This window comes from Podarcis muralis, chromosome 5 (assembly GCF_964188315.1).
Source record: "Podarcis muralis chromosome 5, rPodMur119.hap1.1, whole genome shotgun sequence".
In the NCBI taxonomy this organism is placed as follows: domain Eukaryota; kingdom Metazoa; phylum Chordata; class Lepidosauria; order Squamata; family Lacertidae; genus Podarcis; species Podarcis muralis.
In genome coordinates, this window is record NC_135659.1 from 47757427 (window position 1) to 47782989 (window position 25563).

At 42.5% G+C, this 25563-nt stretch overlaps 1 protein-coding gene and 1 long non-coding RNA gene across 4 annotated transcripts in view; one reads left to right on the forward strand and one right to left on the reverse strand.

Annotated features, from left to right (window-relative positions):
- The window catches only part of LOC114599023 (BEN domain-containing protein 5), a 723068-nt gene that overhangs the window by 659063 nt on the left and 38442 nt on the right, over nt 1-25563 (forward strand). For all 3 annotated transcript variants that reach the window (XM_028733533.2, XM_028733534.2, XM_077928752.1), the window contains exon 11: nt 8214-8376. In XM_028733533.2, coding sequence (XP_028589366.2) covers nt 8214-8376 — 163 coding nt within the window. The remainder of the gene's footprint in view (nt 1-8213; nt 8377-25563) is intronic.
- Nucleotides 17291-25563, reverse strand: part of LOC144327798 (uncharacterized) — a 66781-nt gene continuing 58508 nt past the window's right edge. The window contains exon 2 of the long non-coding RNA XR_013392937.1: nt 17291-21992. This is a non-coding gene — a long non-coding RNA (uncharacterized LOC144327798). The remainder of the gene's footprint in view (nt 21993-25563) is intronic.

The window sequence follows — 25563 nt, forward strand, 5'->3', positions numbered from 1 at the left end:
CAAGATCACCCCGGGCATTTTTGTGAGGGGGACCATAGTAGCAGTCAATTAAATGAAGGACAAAACAAATGACATATGACGTGTTTGCTAATTTGGACATAGCCTTACTTTCTTTATAACCAGAATGGTTCTCATCCATTCTATCTGAGGGAGGAATTTGAAACTCAAAGTTTTACCTGCAAACATTTTTCAGTAAATGATCATACCTTACTTATTTATATTTTCATGGACAAAAGTTAAAAGTCACTAGTACAAAGGCTGAGTCACCAGATTTTATGAGTATCTGCTGATTTAATTACCAGTGCATCTGATGTCATTCATAATATAAAGCTAAAGCTGGATTTGGAGTGTGCTGCTTTGCTAGGCATCACTTATTTTACTTAGCAGATTAGTCATCAAAAGCAGCTGAGCATTTCAAGAAGCCATTAGAGCTTGGGGATGACTAATTGTGCTCTTTGCAATGGGATCAGAGAGGCCTATTTGCTCTTCTTTTTCCAGGAAAAGGAAATGGACAAAGTCAGTCAGAGAGGGCTTCATTCCCCATCCATCCACCCACCTCAGGTGGATGCTAGGTCTAGCTGTAATCATTGAGATGTCTTGATTAGGCCCCATATTGGTGACCCCTTCCTTTTACTCTTTTCACCCAAAGTGGGCCAAGTGTTGACTCCTGCAGTTTTTCAACCAAGTTCAGATGACAGAAGCAGTCAGTCAACAACCAGCTCCTGGGCATCGTTCCTTCTGCCAAGGGTAGCAATCTTAAAGGGACAGGTTGGGCAGAGCAGAACTGTGCCACAGGCATTTTCTCACCTTCCTTTTGTCCAGGTTGTTGTTGTTTAGTCGTTTAGACGTGTCCGACTCTTCGTGACCCCATGGACCAGAGCATGCCAGGCACTCCTGTCTTCCATTGCCTCCCGCAGTTTGGTCAAACTCATGTCCGTAGCTTCGAGAACACTGTCCAACCATCTTGTTCTCTGTTGTCCCCTTCTCCTTGTGCCCTCAGTCTTTCCCAACATCAGGGTCTTTTCCAGGGAGTCTTCTCTTCTCATGAGATGGCCAAAGTATTGGAGCCTCACCTTCATGATCTGTCCTTCCAGTGAGGACTCAGGGCTGATTTCCTTAAGAATGGATAGGTTTGATCTTCTTGCAGTCCATGGGACTCTCAAGAGTCTCCTCCAGCACCATAATTCAAAAGCATTAATTTTTCGGCGATCAGCCTTCTTTATGGTCCAGCTCTCACTTCCATACTTCCATACATCACTACTGGTTGTCCAGATTAGCTGACTGGTACTATCTCAGAATCGTGCTGCCTAGAGCTGCTACTGCCCAGTCATGGATCTTGGATAGTCACTCTCCCAAATGTCTTCTCTTTGCCTATTGTGCTGCATTCCTGGAACTCTGCATCGAAACCATGCAGAATAAAACTTTGCAAAGGCTTGAAAGACTTTGACATAGCTGATCTGTTGGGAAACTATTTTTGGCTACTTACATTAATCCTCTGAATCCCTAACAATTATGGACACTTGTTATTTCTGAGAAAATGTCACTCGGTTTGAAATACCACCACTTTCTTATCTAGGTATTTACATAATTTCTTATCAGAAATCCCTAGCATATGTAAGCAGGGCTGGGAAAGGTCCATATCTGAAATTCGAGAGAGCCACTGCCCACCAGTACTGTATAATAAACAGTGCTGCTTTAGATGGATAAGTCAGTTAAGTCTGCCTCAGTATATGACAACTTCCCATACTCCTACCTAAATTTCAGACAATTGCCATGTCTTCAAATTAGCCATGGAAATAGCCCAAAGCAATCTCTGTAATTGATTTCAATGGGAGAGAAAGTTAAGTACATAATTAAATATCCCTCCTTTGAAATAATGAGACTTAAGCTCTTGGAATCCATTCATCCTTATTCACGGGTACAGATTCTCAAACTGACCACTGGGTTTTCATGTGGAAGAAGGAGTATAAAATTCTTTATGTTTCAGTTAAGCCTTGCTTGAGCAGCAAGGTCTTCCCAAGCACTGGATTCTTGTATCCTGACTTGCTCTTTGGCCCCAAATAATCCTTTAGTCTTGAATACTGGTTTTCCTGGAGGTCATTGGCTCCTCTCAATGTACCGGCTCTGACCCTGACACTGCCATAGCAAATTTGATAGCGACACTTAAAATTGAGATAGCTGGGATTAAAACCAGCTACGTTTTCCTCATCATCACAAAACTGGATTCTGCTTGCATGTAAAATAACAGATAAATTTATTGCAGTAGCTCTGCAACAGAAGCTCTCCTATTCCCCCTTTTTTCTAAGAAGACAAATGGAACTATTATTTTATTTTTGTTCCTTTGGAATACATTTCTGTACATTGGACATGCCATAGGAATTTTGGTGTTCACTTTGGAGGCAAACAAAAAAATAGGGTGGGAACTGTATGTGTTTTAAGGCTGCAAATGCTGGTTGCTCAGGAACGAGGACCCTCTGGATATTCCTGGCTAAATGAAACCCATCTGTCACATGATGTTAAACCAATCTGCTCGTGTTAGCCACAGGGCCATCTTCAAATTAATTTATAGCCCCCAAAAATAGCAGAAAGGAAGAAATATCCACACAACTGTTTCTTGTTTTCTTCTTGCCACTTCTTGTCCACATACATTGTTTTAAAGGCCCAGGGGGGAGAAATCCCATGTGCTTAGGGATGAAACCAATTTTCTAAGCAAACATACCAGTAAAAGTTACACTCATAAAAACCACCAGCAGGGACCTAGTTTTTGTTATATTTATATAGGAGGAGGTTTCTGGAGAACTTGGCAGTTCTACTGATACGAGAGGAATGATGAAAGTACTTTTGCCCCCAGAACTTGCAAGGGTTGACTATACAGAAGAGTTTGGGCTTGTTGTAGTAGTATTTTAGTTCTTCTCTAGCTCAGTAAACAAAAACAAAGTACCTCTTGAAAAGGACCTAACATGGAAAGTGTTATCTCAGTGCAAATATATGTATCCTATTGATCCTGATATCCAACTTATTGCTTCTCACCCCCCAAGGTAACAGGGACCTATAGAAAACTATGGTTAAATAATACTGGAAATGACCACCAAGTTTATCACCTTCCAACCTGGAAACCAGTTTCATTTCCTGATGAATGACTGCTGCAGAATATCTTGCTTCACTCAGTGCAAACACAGCATTAATCGTGTGGTGATGCAGCACCCACCTATAATCTCTTTTTGTGTATGTCTGGGTAGGAGGCATTGGAAGAGATGAAAAGGGTATTGCAATGGGGTCTGAGGCCTTCCTGACCCGTCTCTATTTCCATGCCTCAAAGTCCAAGGTCATCGATGTAGGTCTGGTTGTTAGATTTTACTCTTAATCAAATCTGATGCAGGAAACTAGATATCTTATGGCGTGGCCATTTCAGGGTGTTCTGAGCTCTACTGTGCCTCCTTTAGAAGGCTTCTGCCACTTATCACGGCTGTTGGAAATGTGGCAAAACAGTAGCTTGACCTACCTGAGTTTTTCATCTCATATGGGTCTCCATTCTCCAGTTACACTGTATGGAATGTGAATAAGACTTCTTCTTTCATCAGAAGATTATGTGAGATTGCATGTGGTGAGTTTTGCCTATGATCCATTGGGCAATTAGATCTGTGTGCCTGCGGCTTTTATTGGTGTTTGTTTGTACCTCGAGCCTGAAATGGAAATCCTCTCTTAAAATTAGCTCTCCTACATGTTCCTGCACATGTGATTCAGAGCCATCTACTTAAAAGACTCAGTACAAAAGAAAGGCGTAATGGAAATTCATAGGTTTAACTGTTGCTTGCCTGCATTGGTAAGGAGCTGATAGGATGTATAACAGGTTTAATTTTTCCTAATCCTCTATTTTCTGTTCTGCTTAGGGAACATAAAAATGTAGTGAACTATAGATGGAAATGGTGTATATTGGCTTCTACCCTTAGGTTTTCTTGCTATATCTTAGAGATGTTTTTGTTTGTGCATAATCCTTCATAACATGAGAATAGTTTGGCCTGTGTCTGTTACATACAACTGGCAAAATCCCTCAAAGCAGGAGTCAAACCCCTTTTCAAGGACCACTTTCCATCATGGGCAACCTTCCCAGGCTGGGTAACAGTACTGGACAGAGCAATATATGTTGCGCTTAAAAGAGCAGGCTACACTCCAGCCATACAGCAGCCTCCACATCCACCTCTCCATCCAGGCAGGCACTTCAGTGATACATTCCACCACAGCAAAGACACTTAAGGAGGGCACAGAATAGATCCAGTAGGGTGTGTGGCCTGGTGAGAGTCCTGATGGCCGAATAGAGAGACCTGGAGGGCTGCATGCAGCCTGCAGTCTTGGTCACTTTCAGCTCATCCATTTCCAAGACAGAGCCTGAGCCTGAGAGGAGTAGTCTGAACTGAGAAGTAAGAAAGGTCTCATTTGAATTTTTAGGCCTTGTTGGAGCAAGTGTGCAATTGACTTGCTTGGAGCTCTCCAAGGTCCTGCAACTCAGGTTTTAAACTAAGCTGTGTTCTGTTAAGCAATCTGACTACAGCTTGAACTATTTTTTATTTCCAATATGTAGAACTTTGTTTCCTATACCCATGTCTGATTGTCTATAGTGTAGCAGTTCCCTTTACCTGCCTTTGCTATTCTGCAATTTTCACTTACTTGTGCTGTACTGGAGTTACTCCCCACCCCCGACTTAATTTCCCTCCTTTCTCACTCTAACTGAAGCCACTTCAATTTATTTCTATCTTCCTTGGTCTTGCCCTTTTCCCTCTTCCAGTGTCTGTTCTCCACCATTAATAAATTTCCTGGGACCTCTATCCAAACACTCCCACACTTTGCCTTTTATGCAGCTACCCTGGGTATCTGATTAATGTTCTGCAGCTGCTGACCTCCAGCTGTCCCTCCCCTGGCTCACCTGTGTTTTCATTTGAGTGAGCCAGGATAGGAATGTTGTGGGAGGCAGCTGAAGCTCCTGTGTCCTTCTGACACCAGGATGTGGTTTTGTGTGTGTGTGTGTGTGTGTGTGTGTGGCTGCTGGTGGTAGTCGTATCAAACTAGGATGATAGGAGAGAGTTTTCTGTTGAAGATAAAATGTGGAGCTTCTCATATGACACTGCAGCCATTTCATTACCGAAGTATTACTTAGGGCAGTGGTGAGGAACATCCAGATTACAATGGAACTACAATATCCATCATCCCTGACAATTGACAATGCTGGCTAAAACTAATGGAAGTTAGAATCCAACATCATCTTGGAAGACCACAGTTTTTCCTATCCCTGGCTTAAGGTGAAAGCATTTGCCACATTATTTCTGAGATTTCATCTGCAATCTTAAGGACTAAGAACCTGCCTTTTATAGATAAGTATTCTCAGGAGACTATGGATTTGCATCTCTACTTTAAGGAAGCACCACTCCATGCCAAATTTGTGATAATTTCACAGTTATATCTGTACGTAGACATTCTTATATCTGCATTCCTTCCTTATGGACATTTTAAGAGCATAAATGCATATGATGCATCATCTCTGGACTTGGAAATCTCTAAGGCTTGGATTTCCAAATGGTGAGTTTCACCATTAGCAACCGCAGAAGGTAGAAGATGTGGCGACTCTACTGATTCCAGCCATGCATGGCCAGCAGAGCAAACCTGCAGTTGCCATTGCTGCAGTGAATATGATATGCGGCCCATTGCCAGTTCTAACCAGTGGTTGACACAGCAGGACCTCCAATGCTGAACTTCAGGTTCATATGGGTGCAGATAGTTGCTCTGAGAGTCTGATCCAAAACCATTTTCTGCTTTAAAGGTTAATAATCAGTCCATTAAATTGGGCCTGGAAACAGATTGTCACCAGATAAGTATAATGTGATCTGAATGCCTAGCTGCTACAGTTAAGGCATTGAAGGACTGCCATGTGTGCCTCATAAGTTGCTAGTGAAAGCCTTTCTAAAATGAAGCCTTCTTCTCCAATAGTTCCTATTTCTGCTCCTTCACCATTTGTACAGCCCTGCCCTACTTTTCCCTTCTTTAAGGTTCCACTTGTCAGCCCTTCTTTCATAATAAGATGGTCCACTCTGCTGCTACAGAGACTGAAAATCAGTACTTTGGATCTCATTAGAGAGGATGCATTGGAGTACTGCTTGGCACAAAACAGTGGGAATGTTACTATCATAAAACATTAGTGAAACAGCTAAAGCTTCCTACATTTAATGCTAATAGGAAACTGGATTCCATCTACTTCTAATTAGCCGCAAGACTTGCCTTTTTATAACATGAGAAGCTTTAAAACATATCAAATGCTGATAGAGCAGCAGGTATTTTTTGAACTGCAGTCTCCCTGTATACCTCATTTATCATGAGTTGCCATGAATTCCTACGTATCTGTTAGCTCTCAAGTCCTAGCTACAAGGAGCTAAGGAAATCAAGCAGCGGGATGTGTGTGTGTGTGTGTGTATGTGTGTGTTTTTAAAAAAATCATTTTTGTACTCTCAGTTTCTCAGGTACTGGTTCCTGGCAGTCCTGGTATTGCATGGAGTGAATGAGCATATGTTCTAGGCTGACAAGACAGCTGGCTTCAGGGGCTTGTGGTGGGCATGGGAAGTCTTTTATTGCTTTGTCAGTAGCTCACCTGCAGTCTAGGCAAAGAGTCCGCTCCACCTAGTGGCTGTTACACTTTCGTGGTAGGATACAAATTCATTCTGGATTTTGTGACAGAACACTGCATTGCCCAAGGCTGAGCGCAGAAAAGAAGGGTTAGATGTTGCACACATTTGTTGACCAACAAAGAGACTTTGCTGCTGCAGTAAATTAAAATGGCTACTCAGTGGAAATAGTTCTAGCTGTAAAATAAGATATTGTCCCACCCTGCAGAACACAGAGCACTGCATGAAAATAAGAGAGGGGTGGGGTGGACAAGAAGATTCTGGCAGCACTGGGACAGGGATAAAAAAATTATCTTTGCAATCTCTCAGGGTAGTGAAGCCCATCCAGAGAGCCAGATGCGTAGGAACATCTACAGAAACAGCCCCCCAGAGTTCCTTCTCTGCATAGAGAAAATAAAATTTATTTAAAATTTATATGGTGATGCTGAGTGTTAAAGCAGAAGTGAGATTTGAACTTGCAGTATCCCAGGATACAATTCAACCTTTTGACCAGTGTGGTGTGCTTGAACCTCTTGTCTACATAAACGTACATTGGGGTGAGGGGATCTGAACATTCCAAGAACTATGGGAACACTTCTATATGTGAATGTGTGAACAAAATTGTGTTTTGAATAGACTGTGTTTGAGTGAATTCTCTCTTTAGAACCAGACCTAACTAGATAAGATGACAGAGATCTCTGATTACATCTCCCGTTTCTTTAAAATTTAGGGAAGAGCAGATGTTTGGGGCAGGGGAGAGATTTAGATGTAAGTAGAGCCCTTCTGGATCAAACCAAAGGCCCGTTTAGATCTGTATCCTGTTTTCACAGTAGCCAACCAAACAAGGCAGGAGCCCACAATAATTTTCTCCCCAGCAACTGGTATCCAGAGGCAGACTGCATCATTCAGTTTGGATTGAGACTGAAGTGCTGGGGCAGAGGAACTTAACCCTTTCCTCAAGTGCTGAATTCTCAAGGCAAAGCTTCCACCCTCTAGTTCAGGGGTGTCAAACTCAAATTCATCGGGAGCCGCATCAGCAGTTTGGTCACCCTCAAAGGGCTGGTTGTATCTGTAGGACTATGGCATGCGCTCAATATAAAAACAAGTGGAGGTTTCCTGTGTAGAACGGCCGGCGCCGCTAGAGGGCAGACGTTCTCTGGCTTGTAGGCTGCCGCGCATGCGCTGAAGAGGCGGCTTTCTTGTGTTAAAAAAAAAAAGCGAGAATAAAAGGTGAAGGCTGGCGGCCGGCGGTGGCTACACGGGCCACATGACGAGGTCTGACGGGCCGGATTCGGCCCGCGGGCCTTGTGTTTGACACCCGTGCTCTAGTTGATATCTGCCATATTATGGGAAACTTACAAACAGCAGCTTCTTCATCCTACTGAGGTAACGTGCATATACACGAGAACAACTGGCACTGGTGTTCTCTTTAGATGCAGGAGTTTGGACTCAAATATGTGGTTTGCATGTGTGTGGACTTTTTCTGGGAAATACCTTTCCAGTTGTGTTTCAGTAGTATGGCCTCAGCCCTGCTCCAGCTGATTCCTCACCTTCTCTTTCTTACAGTCCAGCACCTCCTTCAACCGAGATGCTGTTAAGGCAGGGACAGGCCGTCGGTTCCTTGGCGGGCTACTTGATGACACCTCTTACTGCTACACCCTGGAAGTCTCCTTCTACAGTTACATAGTTGGAGGGACTACTTCCACAGTCCCATACACAGAAGAAACGTGTATCCTTTGTGATGCTTTAGTTTTTGTTTTCACTCTACCATGACCTGGGAATCTAAGGTAAGCAAAGACTTGGAACAACAGCAGCTCAAAAAAATACATTATTTGCTCAACCACACTGTTATATCATCTTTTCAAGGTTTCTCAGAAGTTTCTGTTAGGATATGGCTTGGATCCTGAAGTAATTTAGTATCAGAAAATTCATGGGAGGAACGTTTCCCATCCCCTTATTTTCCCTGCAGCATTTGTGTCACATTTGCCAGAGTATCTGGGAATGTGGGATGGGACATGAGGGAGCTGTTGGGTGAGAAAAGAACCAGGCTAAATTGGGTAGCTTTCTGTCTGATCTGGAGTGAACCCCCCATTTCCCCATCAGTCTTTTTTTGACCATCACATGTTGTTTCGGGGGGTCCTTCTATACTCTTGAGGTTTTATGAGGGGTGCAGGTGGCTGCAGGATGGAGGAGGTGATAGCAAGCTTTCCTTCCAAGTAAAATAACCGTAGAATCAAAGACTATGTCTATATACCTGTCTTCTCCCCCCTCTTTTAGGGCTGTATATTGTATAACCTCATTAATGTGCACCTTTTCTGTTTATTCATACTATTCTATAATATTCCAAAGGTTTGCCAGAAGTTTCTATTAGCTTTTATATCCAATGGCAAGTGTTAAATTTGTTCTGTCGTCAACCTCTTCTGAATCCTGGTCTAAACTGTCAAAAGCAATTTTAGCCCCTGTGAGAAAATGCCAGTCACTATTCAAAAAAGACTGTGCTGTCCTTGATTATGCATTCCCTCCGTGATTTACATCTCCCACTTCCTCAGCTCCCTGCTAAAAGTCATCCTTCCTTTTTATTTCCCTTTTTGGGGAATGGAGGGGGGGGGTGGTGCTCTTTATATCTCTGCAGGATCAACTTGTCTTATGCAGATGGAGCTATATCACTCTTGCTTCATACATCATTGCCATCAGCCAGCCAGAGCAGAAAATAAGTTGTAGATAGCAGTGATTATCTTTGGTGATGAGGTACAGAAAAGCTGAGACTGCAGTTTGATTTCCATAAGCATGGCAGACCCTGCTGTGCTAAAAGTAGCACAAGCTGGTTTGAACAGGCAAACATGGAAAATGTTAGCATAACCTGTGTATTAATGTGGAAAATCTTACCCTGCTTGGATGTAACTTCCTCTCCTTCCTCCTTTGCGGATGTTAGATCTCTCAAAGAAGAGAAGCCCTACCTTTCCCTGAATTCCATTGCACTCATTCCCTGCCACCTTCTGATGTTACATTTCACTTTCTGTGACCCTGGCCAAGAATGATTGTGGTTGGGAAGTTAGAAGCAGGGCTAGCAAGCTTCTTGAAAATCATCACTGCAGAAGCTAAATTAATTGGCACAAGAATGATTAATTGAATACTATTTCATTATAATTGAAATACTGTTTCATTATAAATTCCACGATCCTTTAGAGTGCCCAAGCTTGGATATAAAGAAATTTGTTGAAGATTATGTTGTGGAGCTATTGAGGCATGTTAGGAAAGCATAAAAAGACAGCCTTATCATGGGAATGGGGATAAGAGTTCCTGTCTCTGCCAGGGATTGTACTCAAAACACCAGCTTTTTATCTAAGAAATCACTCTTGTCAAATCATCCTAATTTACCAGAGAGACTCGGTGATTGTGATTTCTAGTTAGCTGCATTTCTTAAGTAGAAGACAAAGCAGAGTTCTTTAATGTATTGTGTGGAGCACTGTTTTTCTAATTTATAAATGATCAAGCTTAAGAAGACAACACGTCAGCGCTGAAAATCACCCTCTTTAATGTCAAGATGTGTCCTGGTAACCGACGTATTTGCAGCTAAAATGAAACCAGGCTAGTTAGGTTGCAGCAGCTCTTTATGGGCATGTTTGCAAATTGGTAATTAAATAACATGGTTGAGGTTTTTTTTAATGACCTTGGAGTTCATTAATGACTGCAGGGAAAACATTTTTTTCTACTGAACTGTGTTGAGATGAACCCTTCTGTAGCTAATTGTACTTTTTAAGAGGAGAATTTAAAAGTGTAATTTGATTATGTTAATTCAAACAATATGTTAATTTTATTTATATGGCCCACAGTGAAATCTGTGGATTGGATCCAGAACAAGTTGGTTCGATTGAAAGTAATATGAAATATTAGTCACGACTAATGGGTGTCCAATTAATTTCAGTAGGACCTAAGCTGGTCAAACTTGGGCTGGATCTAACCCAATAGCATGTATTCTCCTGAAGATGCTGGAAGAGGAAGCAGTAACCATTTCTGGTAGCAGTGAACAGGGATAGCCAATGTGATGCTCTCCATGTGTGATGACATCACTTAAAGGAAACAAAGCCAACTGATAGAGCTTGCTGCATTAGTCATGTGAATAATTCCAATCAGTTGTATCATTCATTGCCCTCGCTCTGTATGGGCAAGCATTTTTACACTCCCTTTTATGTTGTCCTCTCAAAGTGCTAAAAGGGTAGCTTTTGATGCTGCTGGAAACGTTGCAAAAATGCCTCACCTCTGATGCATGTGTAACCCTTGTGCCACCCATGTGATGTGCTCATAAATTTCAATGGGGTTTCACTAGTGTCAGGGTGGAAGTTCAGCCCAGGTTGGGGATTTTTTGGGAGGGGGAGGAGGAGGACAGGAACCCGCATGCAAAACAGGAGCTGAAAATGTCTCCTATGCTTTACATTTCAATAAGAGCACAGAATAAATCAACTCTGTGCCCCCCGCCCCCCAGTTCACTGCTTTCAACTTCTTAGTTTGGTTATTTTAACAGAAATGGACAATGGTTATGATTTATGGTGTTTGTTCAGAGAAACAAAAAAATTACAAGGAGAAAAGTGTTTAAATGGGAAACATATTTAAATGGGAGCACCACAATTTCTTTTCCTTCTTTAAGCTTGTCCTTATTCCTTTCTCTTACATATAAGCAAATTGGAAGGAAGCGAAGCAGATGGAACTGATAGCTAAACTCTTGGCTGTTCAGAGAACCATAAAAATGCTATTAAACCTATAGTTGAAATAATTCTTTGGTAAATGTTAAATTCCTATTAGTTATACTTGTAAAACTTAGGTGCAAAAGAAAGGGCAATACTAAGCTGAAAGGCAGTGGAGGCAATGAAGGGCTTAAAAACTATGAACAGTCTACAAAAATTACCTGAAGAGAGTAAAGTTGATAGTAACCATGTCAGATTGGAGATTTAGCTTGGCAACTGACTTGGTACCTGTGTGTTTGTATCTGTCTGAAGTACAAATAAGACGGGGCAATGAACACTTTGAATGACCCCTGGGGCATAGATTAATTACAAAAATCTGTGTATCACTGGGGGGTTTTGAGATGTTCTGCTATGTTTCATGTTTGTGAGTGTGGCTTCTAAACAGAAAGTATTAATACACCGGATGTGTGTGTGTGTATGGACTGCTCAGATTAAAGGATAATATAGGTACAAACAAATGCATGTATGGTGCATATTGCTAAATTTAAAATAAGATTTCTTTCTATTACCTGAATAGAAGTTCTGAGAATGTCTTCTCTAGAGCTGCCATGTTGCTAGTCTTCAAACTGAATGCATTTTTAACTTCACACCCCACCTTGATGTCGAATCTTATATGTGCGTATGGCACAATGAATGTGCTAAACATGTTGGACCTCATACATTTGCTTCCTCCTTGGTTGGCCTTGCCTCCACAAAATTGACCTAACATCCACACATCCCTGATCTTTCCCACCCAATTGTGTGGGATAACTATTGCATATTATTGGGCTGGACTTTATAGGTTGAATCCAACTAAGTCATGCTCAGAGCAAACCCACTGAAATAAATGAAAGCAACTAGTTTAAGTTCCTTCCAGTAGCACCTTAGAGACCAACTAAGTTAGTTATTGGTATGAGCTTTTGTGTGCATGCATAGGTATCTGAAGAAGTGTGTATTTTTTATTTTGTTTCGACTACAGCAGACCAACACGCCTACCTACCTGTAACTAGTTTAAGTTCATTTCAGTGATTTTAGTGGTTCTATTCTTACACTGCCCTGTATACACACATGACCACTTATGCAGAGCAAGGCAGAAGCCGACCATGTTCCCGATTTTACAGTCTTCTGTTTGAAAGGCTATCGGAAGACAGCCCTCTGTTTGAAGATGTGTCCAGTCTAAGAGTAGTATTAAACTAAGACCACTCAGAGATGACTCAGTGAAATTAATGAGCCTAAGTTAGTCATGCCTATTCCCTTCAGTGAGTCTACTCTAAGTTGGACTAGCATTGGATGTGGCGATCCATATCCTCCTTTTCAGCAATATGGAAGTGGCCCCCCTAGCAGGATGTGTGAGCAGGATGTGAGCAGGATGTGTGGCCCCCCTAGCAGGATGTGAGGCCTTCTCCATTAGCGATATTTGTTTTAACTCAGAACTCAGCTCCCTGGCCCCTGCCTCCTCCCAAGTTCTTTTTCTTCACATTCCAATGTGCTTGGTATCAAGAGGTAGATGATTTTTTTTTTTTTTAATGTGCTCCTTTATAATGAGAAAATGAAATGCTAGTTGCATATCTTCTGCCAGTTCTCTTCTGGAAAAAAGTAAGTGTCAGCAGGAATCTAGTTATCAATTAATTGCAGCCAAAGCAAATGCTACAGTACACTACTAGCTTCCACATGCACCATTTGCCAAGTTTATAATAGTATCAGCCTAGCAAGCCATTAGTAAGATCCTGGTCCTCGGTACTATCTGAGAAATGCTGCTTTATCGCCACACTAAAACAAAAGCTATTTTCAATTATTGCACACATACTTCCTCACTCCATATAAGTTCCTGTTTGCCTGCAATAAGCTTACAAGTTCAATGTGCTGTATTGTGCTTCTAGACTTCTTGCAGGAGTGTCTCTGGGAAATTCCTTTTCTAGCCAGAGATTCAATGGGGCTCTTTACAATAGCAGTGGAGCTTCTACATTTCATAGAATTGTAGAGTTGGAAGGGACCCTGAGGATCAGCTGGTCCAACCCCTGGCAATATAGGAATTGCAGCAAAATCATGTATGATAGATGACCATCCAACCTCTACTTAAAAACGTCCAAGGAAGGAGAGTCCACACAGTACTCCTGGTGTGGTCTGACCAAGGCACAATCTGTGTGTGTGTGTGTGTGTGTGTGTGTGTGTGTGTAATACAGTCGTCAGATCCTATCTGATATATCCCAATGCCACAAACGGTATACAGGGAAGCCAGAGAGATTGTTTTGATGGGCAATGCAAGGAGGCAAAGAAAGACCTTTTAAGAGTCATTATGATTTTTTTTTGGGGGGGAAACCTCTGTAATTAATAAGGGGGATATGAGTAGGATTAGAGTAACATATAAGAAAATCCTTAAGAATAAAATAGCGAATTTTGTAAAATAGCGAATGTTGTGAGATGACAGTGGCAAGAACTAGGGCTGGCGGTGTCTGAGCAAAGGGAAGATAAATTCTGGGACCTGGCAGCTTGGAGCATGAACAAAACAAGAGCAACATTAGATGCCACCATATTGGCGCAAAGCTGGGTGGAATATAATAATTAATAATTATTAATTATAAGAATTTTCACCTTGCCCAGCTGACTGGGTTGACCCAGCTTCCAGCATATATAAAAACATAATAAATCCTTTGTCAGGGAACTGACATCGGAGCAGAGTGGAGAGGTTAGGCTCCCCGATGATGCCGGAGAGGGAACCAGGAAGGGAAGAGAGAGAGCTTCCGCTGGGGAAGGAAGTCCAGGTGACACCAGGAAGAAAGGAGAGGCTGAGAGCACTTCAGAGGGGAGGCTCCGAGACTCTTCCAGTGAGGTCAGTGAGGAGAGTGGAGGACCACCGCTTGGCACACCCACTCTGCGCAGAAGGCTTCCGCGCAGAGAGGCGAGGAGGAGGTTGTCCGTTAAGGAATTCTTATGCTGGAAGAAGTTTAGGAAACGCCCACTGACGGATTCTGCCAGCGACTGAAGCAGCCGCGCAAAAGGGCTGCTCAGCCAGGGAAAGACGCAACCACCCCAAGCAGTTTGGAGCAGTTGGAGGTTTACACACAAGCAACCCCAATTCCCATGATATCCTTAAACCTTAAACGCTTCCCTATACAGGATTGCCTTCAGATGTTTCCTAAATATTACATAATTACTCATCTCCTTAATATCGGATGAGAGGGCATTCTGCAGGGTGGGTGTCACTACCAAGAAGGCCCTCTGCCTGATTCCCTGTAGTAGTAGTAGTAATAATAAGGGCAACCAGCAACTGCCGAAGTGACCACTGATTGGTCAAAACTACTGGAATGGTAGTATCCCCTAGGGCATCCCCTACAGAAATAAAATCTCTCATAGACTACTACATCTCACCTTTTTGAATGTTTGGTAATCTGCTCTAGGAAGGCATCATATTATTTATGCCATTCAAATTCCAGAGACCATGGGAAGCCTGCATGCCTATTTTGTATTTATGTCACAAGAGAATGTTGGCAATATTGATTTAATTTAGCAATAATACTCTCATTTTTTGCTTTTGCCTTTGTACTCTCTAGAGACTTTAATTAATGACAATGCACAGCATCTTGCTAGGTACGGATTTTTTCCTCCCTGCCCTACATTTTTAAAAAGTGTCTGGAGAAGCTAAGAAACAAATTGAATCCACCTTTAGTATAGCAAACAAAGTTCCAGTGAATTCAGCAAACCTGGCATACTTTCCTGTTGCTGAACAGCCCTAAGAGCAGGACCTTTATTACAGGCATCTTTGTTTCTGTGTTAAATGTAGTTTGTTTTTTTACTTTGGCTACCATGTACAAAATGGCATGATTTGTCCTAAGGAGTAAAATCTAGCCCTCCTCATAAACAATGAACACCCACTCTTCAAATCTTATTTAAGCAGCTTCTAAGATAGCACAGGTCACCACCACCACTACTCAAAAGCTATTTTTTCTAGAAAAAGAGGTGCCAGAACTCACCATGAACACCTCCCTTGTTCTCTTACAATGGCAATGGTACCCACATGAGGGGTGCTGAAACTGAGTTCCAGTGAGTTATGGCTGAAAAAAAGCCCTGGCAGTGACAGATCTTGGATTTGGGTGGTTATATGGAAATGAATGCCCATTGTTTAGAATTCCCTGGTCATTGTATCTGGGACATTGTTGTGGCAGCATCCTCAGGCATAATTAGGAGAATAGTACTAGCCCTTCTCAAGAGTTCCCCATGTGGTGGTAGTGCTGCTGCCAAATATGGTTTGGGAACAGGAAAGAGGCTGTGCATGTGTTGTCTTACAAGCACAGTCTCATTCCTGTTGATGTCTGCAGGACCATGCTGAAGCTTAAAATTTGGAATGGACTTAGAAATGAGCTATTTTTCCAAGAGGTGTTTTTTTTAACACTGTTACTTTAGATGACCCCATTCTGTATTGCAACTGCGGCGTCAGCTATCCATATTCATTTGTGTTGCTGCTGCTTTTATATTAACAAATTCTGTGCTATTTCTCAGCTCGCTTTACCAATAATTTAAGTGGAACTATCTTCCGGGGTTGATCATTTCTTCACATGTAAGAGATCTCCACATTAGCGGTACTTTATTCCATCGCTTGCCAGGTGTCCTGCATATGTCCGCAGAGTTAAAATGGACATGTGCAGGATATATGGCAAGAAATGACTCAGGCCAATGGAATCAGTGGCGTAGCGTGGGTTGTCAGCACCCGGGGCAAGGCAAGTAATTTGCGCCCCCTAACCCATGGATTTGCGCCCCCTAACCCGTGGATTTGTGCCCCCTAACCTGTGGATTTGCCCTAACCCCAGATGTTGCGCCCGGTGCGGCCGGCCCCCCTGCACCCCCCACGCTACGCCACTGAATGGAATATGATTGTGTGGGACCCTACCATTTTAAAAGATCAAGGAGACAGCCACCTATGTGATAAGTGCATGATCTAAGATTAACAGTAGGCCTTATGTGGGTGCAGGAAGCAAACAACCGAGAACACTGGAGAGGTGTATATCCAAAGATGGATATGAGATGCTGTAGAAGAAGTAGTGCAGGATCTGTCTATCATTGCTCCATCTCATACTTGTCATCAACCAGAACTCATGGTATCATTGTGATTGTATATTTTTCTGTCTTGCGCCTTAATCCCCTGGACACAAGATTTAGAAGCTGACCCAGAGAACAAGCAGCAGTAAGGTGTCTAAATCCCTATGAAGATACAACTAGATCTCTCAGGCTCCTTAGAAATCCTTGCCTTTCAGCAGAATAACAAATCCTAGACTAACTACAGTTCTTGCTTTTCTTCTCCTTCACATACAATCCACTCTGCCATACTTAAGCAAGTCAGCAAAGAAACAGTTGTGGATACACTTCCCCACAAATTTAACTACTAACTACTAACTACTACCTATAACTAGCATATATGTTTCTCCATTCAAAGTGACTCTGTCCTTCTCAACTGGGCATGGCTAGTTCTCGCTTTATGATTTCCACCCCTCATCATGGGTAAGCCGGCACCATCCAGAGGCAAAAGGGAAGGGCACAGGAAAGTGCTAGGGAACCCAAATGCATCCTCACCCACTTGCCCTCTTATGCCAAGGGTGAGACCTTAAACCCAGCTTGATGTGTCACCTTAGCAGGAGCCCTGCTCAAAACTCCTTGCCACTGACCAGTGGCCACACAAACCAGGAACACAGCACTCATAATGCTCCATTCTTGGCCCTTGCCCCTAAGTTATTGGTTTAAGAAAGGCTAGACAAACAGTGTGCTAAAATCCTTTTCTGAGACATACAGCTTATTTGCGAGCCCGCCATCCTGGAATGACATTAGTTTAGTTGTGGCAAAGGTGTGCGTTGTCCACATATCTACATTTACAGGAGCAAAGACATAATGGTTCAGCTATTGTCCGAAACAACTTCTGCAGTATGCAGCTACTAGAGATAAATGAATGAATGAATCTTTATTTGCATCAGCCACCAGCTATAGCAATAAAACAACAATACAATATACAAAAAATAAAGATAAAAAGTCAATTATATAAAATACATTTTTGGGTTTTGAATCAATAGTCAAATAGTGGATCTTATTCTAACTGCCCCGGCTAAAAACCCTGCAATCTTTGCTGTCACCTGCTCATCTTGATCTGCCAAAAGAAAGGACACTGTGACAGTGGCTGGGTGACCCGGAATGGACAATAAAAGAGGGATGATAACCTCATTCCTCAAGTCTTTATAAAGAGTGCAAGCCAGAAGGGCATGCGCCACTAAGTTGAAATGGGTAGGTGGAAAATAGTCGTACCATGGACAAAATTTCCTTATTATGGCCAAGTTGTTCTCTCGCTTAATATCATTTAGGCGCTGACTAATTAGACTGTTTGCTTTGCTAAAATCCAGTGTGAGTAGCTGTTGTGGTGATAAGCCACAAGAGTGAAGTTTTTGATAGACAATTTTAGTCCAGGCGCTCTTGTGACAATCTTGCAGCACTAGGGATATTAGACCAGGGGGATTTCAGTTTAGGCGAAGCCAATAGTTAAGTGTCCTATGCCATACCCGTAATTCTGCCAAGGGAAGATTAGGTGCAATGAGGTGGTACAGAGAAAATTTGCCTTAAGAACTTTGATTGGACAGCTTCCGTAGATCCAAGCTGAGTGCCTGTCCAGATCTGAGCCCCACTTCTAGGGCTGATAGTGTATGTTTACCACCTTTTGTGTAGAAAAAGCGTGTCAGAATTTTGGTACCTTAGGATGCTTTTTCTTTTGCACATTTCTGGTGTGCTGCCCATGACCCGTAGACTGGAAAATAAGGCTGAGATATTTGAAAACTTTGACCTGTTCAATGAGCTGGTTGTCCATGCACCATCTATGGGCTCTATAGTTTCTTGAGAAAACCATGACTTTGGTTTTCTTGTAATTCACGACCAGCTGTTCTCTCTGGCAATATCCTGAAAATGCCCACATCAGTCTTTTTAGGCCTACTTTTGTTGGGGTAGAAGGATGGAATCTACTAGAAATGTATTCCCAGTGGCTGGCACCAGTGTTATCCTTTTGTAGCCAGCTTTTCACACAAGGAGGCTTCCCGCTTTCCTCTGCTTGCTTAATACAATGCCCTCCCTTTCTTTTTGAGGCACAGTTCCTTGATTTGGTTCCATTTTCAAAGCCTTCCTGGAAGACAGCATTTCTTCAGCCCAGGGCCAGGGCAAGTGTGAATCTTGTGAACCGTCAATATTTTTCTTGAGATGATAAATGGCCTGCCGATAAACGAAGGCAGCTGCCAGCTCTGTCTGAGAAACACACCTTCATCCCCTGTTTGTCCGTGCCTGGCTTATTTATGTGCCTGCTAACTTTAAACACTTACACCAGACAAACTTAAAGCAGCCTTCTGAGTTATTCCAAAACCGTAATCGCCGTCGTGTGTGAGGCAGATACCAGTCACAAGATTTCAGCAGCTCCAGTGCACACAGAAAGACTCGTGTTCACATGGAGCTCTGTGAAATCAGGTAGCTGTGCAGGTAAGGGGCTGCAAATGGGGGAGTTTATTTGGGAGGGGTTGGCTTTCAAGCCTCAAATGGGCATGATTTCACCATATAAAAATGTGTTCTGCTAGTAAAGTTTGTGGATATATCTGCAAAGGTGCCCTAAAGGTTTCCCTCTCCACGCAGAGTGCAAGTAAAGAGAAAGATACCTAGAAAAGGCATCAGAAATAGTATGGGGAGTTAAGGAGCACCTATAGTGACAGGCCAGCCCAACATGTGACCACCGAGCCAGATTTAGCTTCCCATCCCTGTATTGTGGCCTCCCATATATATGCATAGCAATCTCTGCCTTCCGTTTGGCAGTTCCAGGCAAAGTGCAAAAGAAAGGATCCCAATAGGTTTCTCAAACCCCGATGAACAGTCCTGTCCTGCATGGCTGGCGATCTGCACTTGGGTTGGTGGGTCATGCATGTCCGATCTAGGAGACTGATTTGGACCCATGGGCTTTGATGTTCTTGTGGCTTTTCATTTGAAAAGCAATGCCATGTGTCCTGCATCTGGTCAATACCATCTTCGTTTTTCCTTACAGTTTGCCCCTTTTGCAGTATATATGGGTTAGCCCATATGACTTAAAAAAAGAAAAAGAAAACAACAACAACAACAACAACAACAACAACAGGCAAATAGGGAATTCTGTTGCAAACTACTGGCTTGGTGCATCTTTCTGTATCTCTGCAGTCAAATGCCATCATCCTATAACCCAGGAGATAACTAAGCAGTTTTCCTCTTCCTCCATCACCTTCTTTCCTGGGTGATTCCTAAACAGCATAGATTGCATTTGTCTGTAGTTAAAGTGCCCTCTTGTGGCACAAATGAGATTTTCCTCCTTCCTCCAAATGTCCTTACAGGAGAAATATTTGGATGTTTTCTTTGTTGCTGTGAAATAAAGTCAGGCCACTGCCCCTGCTTTTAAAATCTTTATAGCTTCAGTTTCACTTGGCAGGCAGCGATGGTGGCCAGTAGTTATCATCATGGTGATTCAAGCATTTCTGTAATAGCTGGGGGAAAGAAATTATCCACATTGTAGCTATAATAGGTTGAGATTCATCCTTTTCTTACATACAGAAGACAGCAAATAATCATATTTAGGGTTACAGATGCTGCTGTAAATAGATGAAAGACATTTGTCTCTGCTCCATTCTTCTCTTTGGGTAATATCCTCATCAGGCATAAACTGGAGCACTAGCCTGTCAGATCAGGATCAGCCTAGTATGTGCATCAGCCTCAATTCATCCCCTTACTGCAGTGTGCTATGCCAAACCATCCCCCGTTAACATCAAGAGTAATTTTGCCAATGATTTCAGTAGCTTCACGGCTTATTGGTTAGGAAAGAGGTGACTGAAGAACAGGCAGGCTTTTGTCTTAAACGTTCTCAAAAGTGATCCACACAGAAAGCCAGTTGCGGACACACTTGCCAATGTGAATTCAAGGTTAGCAGTCACTGTAGAAGTATGTAGCTGGATTTAAACGAGGCTTTAATAAAAGGAAGGAGTTAATTGCTTGCTGTTGCAGGTGTTTTCGCATTCTCACAATATTTATGGAACGTTTCACACTGCCATTGATTGTAGCTGAAGTTTGTGAGTCAAGTTAGGGATCAGTTGATCTGGACATTTACTTTGTTGTTGTTATAGGAGGCAAAGCTTGGTTTACATTTAGGTTTTTGTTGTATCGAAGGGCATTCTTAAAAGATAACTTCATACTACAAAGTTGTTCTGCAAACCTGATGCAATCTTTCTTTTAGTGTCATCATCTCATTATAGTGGGAAGTTCAGGAACAATATTTATGGGGGGTGTTTCTGCCATAGGAGGTACAAGGGTTATAGGGTATTTTTTAAGAAAACAACAAGAACCCATTTGTTTATAAATGTGTATCATGAACCACCACCTGTACATATGAGGGTGCAGGGACAAGTGCATAGGTAGCAACAGATGATGTTAATCAACTCCAAAGCCAGCCTAGCTCTTGTCACATCAAAATAAATAAATAAAAACTGCTGTTGCTTCCCAGTCAGCATGTTGAGGGAAAACTGGATGGTGACTCAACTCAGGCAGGTGTTTTTGTCCTCAGCTTTTGCATTGCAGCCAGGTTCCTATTAGAGTCTGTTTTAGGGAAACGGTATACTATACCAAATGTCTCTCCACCTTGTATAGTTGGGAAGCGTGATTCCCAACAATATTGTTGTATATTGCATTAGTTCACATTCCAGGAACATTCTTTAGATTGGTATAATAGGATCATGTTTACAGATGACCTGATTGCCACTCAGACTTGTTTACATTTGAACAAGTCCGCGATGAGATCAGGGAGTCTTAACTTCTCTTTCATCTGCCTGTGGCTTGGGAGCAGGTGTAGCATATGGAAACAAGCCACCAGCACTAAGTCACAACCTTGGAGGAAGCAAGGGCAGAGGTGGATCTGAACCAACAACATTATGGCGTGGAGTTGCTGACAGAGTTCCCATCAGACTAGAGATTTCACAGAGAAATACAATGATCTGTGACTGGTCTAGGGGTTTTAAACTGGAAAATCATCATTAAAGATTAACAGTCTTAGGATGAAACCTGGGCATGGCAACCTCTAAATCTTAATGCTGTAAACAGGCATTGAGTCTTTCTGCAGCATGGATATATGTTTCCTTGTATCCTATAGGGAATATATGTTCGTCATCACCCAGTGCAGCACACGTGTAATGGACATACTGTCTGTCAGTCCTTGGAGAAATGGTCCGCCCTTTTTTTGTATTCTCTGTTTCAAAATCCTCCAGTGCTGCAATCTGTTCAGTAACTCCCTTCTGGGATTATTTATTGTCAAAACAGCAATCAACAGAGTTTTAAAACCGGCTCAAAAGCTCTCTTGGCGTCCCTTTAGGATAGTTTCCAGGCATCACATTTGTTTGATACCAAAGCTGTTGTAAATCACTCCAAAATGTTCACTGATGTCATCTATTCATCCATAGGTGTTCTTTGGGCCTCCTTCTAACATTGCAGGAGTTCTTCAGGATTTTGTGTGGAAGTGTAACTGAGGTGCCAGTGGTGGGTCTCACGATCATTAGGTGCCAGGAACTATGTCGATAGATGATCGTGTTGCAGGGGCATTTCTGAAACACTGCAGAACAAAAGAAAGAAAGAAAAAAGCAACATTGTAGAGCATAAAATAGTTGAGCATGGAATACTGAAGAACTGATCCCTCCAAGTCATTCTTAGGCAAGACATTTGTCCCTCAGTCTAACAAGGTTGAGTGGTTAAATAAAATAGGATATTTTGCCAACTGCTTTGAAAATAGGGTGCAAAAGAAACCTAAGAAAGGCATTGAGGGAATGCTTATTCTTGGCTATGGTCTTTACACTGTAGTAGAGGGAAAGGTGATACAGTATTCTTTCACAGAGCTGATAGGCCAACAAAGAACTGCTACAGTTAAATAGGCTAATTCACCTGGGATTGGTTCTGCTGTCTGTTGTGGTTGCTTTTCTACCAGTGGGGCAATGTTAATTAGTCAGAGTACAACACGAGATCAGCATAATTAAAATCATGTCATTTCATTTCTAGATAACAGTTCAGTGGAAAAGTAGCCCCCGCCCCCGCTACTGCCCTGCTGTAGGTTAATGGGCAAATTCCTTTCAACCGCCTTCCACCTCTTATTTAGTCTTTTCTGCTTAGGGCCACACCTCAACTGTTACATACCCATTGTGCTTTCAGCGCATTCTCCAGGATGAGTCTCCCTTTCATTTGGTGTGGTGTTCATTGTGATAGACATGCTGAAATCATGTTGGCTGTGCAAAGTGTTAAACAGCCCTTTGGCAGTCAGCATCAGTACCACAGAAGCACTGGTGAAACAGGACACAAACCTCTCCCTTCTTCCACGTAGAAAACTCTTGCCTGTGTGAACTCAGTCTCATGGCGGTCCAGTTCACAGACCGCCTTCCCCGAAAGAATCAAGTGAAGCAGGCCTCTGTATCTTCCAGGCATTCCCCCATAGGGCCTGGCTCAGATGGGAGGTTATTTGCAAAGAGGGAGCCTATGCCCCACTATTTCATGCAAATGTATGAACCAGAGCTGAGTTGCTTACATACCCTGTATCCCCACAATGCATACATAAGGTGTGAATAAATAAAAAAAACTGGTTGGGTGAGATGTGAGCAGGTGAACGATGCAAGCATATTGTCAAACCAATAGGAGTCCTTCATTTTTAGAAGCTACTCCTGCTGGTGCCATTTTTAATAAAGGAAACTTACTGGAATAGAACATAAATCAATGGGCCTCTTACTGGGATGGCTCCTTTCAAACACCTGCTTGTAAATTAAAAATGAATAGAAACAAAATGCAGCCACCCAGCGTCAGGAAACCAAAAGCAGCCACGCAGTTTAGATGTGTTGTTTCTCGAAAGAGTAAAACCAGAGAATGCTGTAGAAATGTAGCAATAATGATATTTTTAAAAACCCACCAAAAACCAGAGCTCAGGCCAATGTTTTAAGAATGCTGAGCGCATGTTGTTTTTGTGAGCCTGTAATAGCCCCACTTATATCTAAAACGGTATGTGTTCCATAAAAAGGGCTGAGTAAATACTGATACAAAGCAGTGCATGGTAAGCTCCAGCCAAAGAAGGTAACAGGGGAACGTGAGCAAGCAGTAGGCTACTTTTCAGATAGTCTGCTCTTGGAACCCCATGGAGCCAATCACCAGTGCCTGGCACATGTGAAATCTATATTAAAATTTTGATGAAGAAAATTGGGTTGGGGTTCATACATAACACATTTGTACCCTGCGGGGACAGACCTTTATCATTGCTGGTGCAGTTGCCCACCAGCCTCAAATGATGCCTAAATTGATATCCATGCATGCTGTAACTAGTGGATTAGCAGGGTCACTCCCCAATTGTGGTTCCAGGGTATGGTGTGAAATCTTGCTGCCTCTGCTTCTCGCATGGAAAGATGATGGGATGTAAATTGTTTAAAATAAATTTATAATGACACATATTCCTATAGGCTTGGAGGCTGATCTGAGCCTGTTGAGACAGAAGGTCACACAACACCTTCTGCCAAAATAAAGGTTTATTCCCCTTCCCCTCCATCAAAAATTGGCAAAACTTCTTTCTGACATTCTCTTAAAAGTATCCTGCTAAATTTACACAAATAGATGTCCTTTTCAGAAAAAAGTGGTCCCATCATCATTTTCAATTTGAGTTATTTTAGATTTCTTCATTGAGTAGGAGGGTAAATGGTTATATGCTCCTGGGGGCAAATGAAATCATATCTAATAGATTTAAAGGAGGGGTGTGTGTGTCATGCTGAATAATGAAGTTAACAGACACCAGGTTTCCATCTTGAGCTGCACAGTGCTTTGTCCATCTTAAACTGTTTCCTGAAAGTCCCAGCTTCTGTTTAATGCAATCACTTTTATGCTTTATGTTCTGTTCTGAAGCAGTTTAAGAATTACAACTTCATAGATATCGGCAGTGGGCTGAGGCTTCCTCATACCAACTCACTTACTGGCCGGTTGTATTTCTTGACATGATCTAGTCATTTGGCCTGTTAAAAACAAAACAGCCCCCCCCTCAACCCACTGCAGGGAACAAAGTGGTCTCTGTTGGTGAAACTGAGAACAATCCCTAGGGCTGTTTTTATTTATGGCTGCCTTAGCTGGGCTGACGAGATCAAGATGTCCTGATCTGCTGAGATCTCTAGACCATCTTGCTCTGCTCGGCGAGAGTCTAAATAGTGTCGCTTCAATGAATTACCTGTGCTCTTTCGCGGTGGCAAGAACTTTTCTACAGCTGCAGGTCACACTTTTGCGACTGTGTGGTATAAACTAGGCCTCATCGTGGAATTGTAATAAATCGCTTACATGTTGAGCTGGCAATGTAACCCTTTCAGGAGCCAACTGTTCATTGCAAACTGGACAGCAAGCAGTGATAAAAGGAAATCGGTTAGGGGGCAGAGACATTCCTTTTCCCCCTGCTGGGTCTGCCAGTTAACCCTGCCAGGAAGCAGAAAACCAGGCTAGAGGTGTCAATGGAAAATGAGCTAGAGGAGGAGGGAAAACATTGCAGAAGTCAGAACAGTTTCCTAGCAAATCTACTTGACTCCTGCTCTGACTGGGGATGAGGACCCTCAACAGCCTGAGCTGCATTAACAGGAACAGCATGATACAATTTGCAAACTCTTCTACACTTTGGAAACTGCTGGGGGGGGGGGGGACGGGACACAAATACAGAACAGCCCCTTTCTTTCTGGAATTACCTTGTTTCTAACAGGTGTTGTTTCTAGCTCCATATCGCAAAGTGTTTAACTTATTACCACTTCCCATCACAGAAGTGTGTGAATGGCATCAGGGCATGCATGCTTATTTGTTGGGATGTAGTACAGTGGGTTTGTCACGTGAGAGAAGTTTTGTTTTGATTTCCCCTCAATATGGAACTGGGTCCATCAGGGCCTATGGGGAGTCCATGGGAACTGCAGGGCAAGTGCTGTACAAGATATTTGTGTTTGACCTTGACATTTACAAGGGCATGCATCCCTAGCCTGTATGAAGTATATCAGATGCAGCCCACAAGCATGTGTGAAATGGGCAAGGGCTAATGTACAGATTTAACATAAAAAGCCCCAAGACGTACTACTGTGTTTCACTGTGTTTAAAGAATATAATGAGCCTGGTCCCTAATATTCTGTTAGTATTTTTCC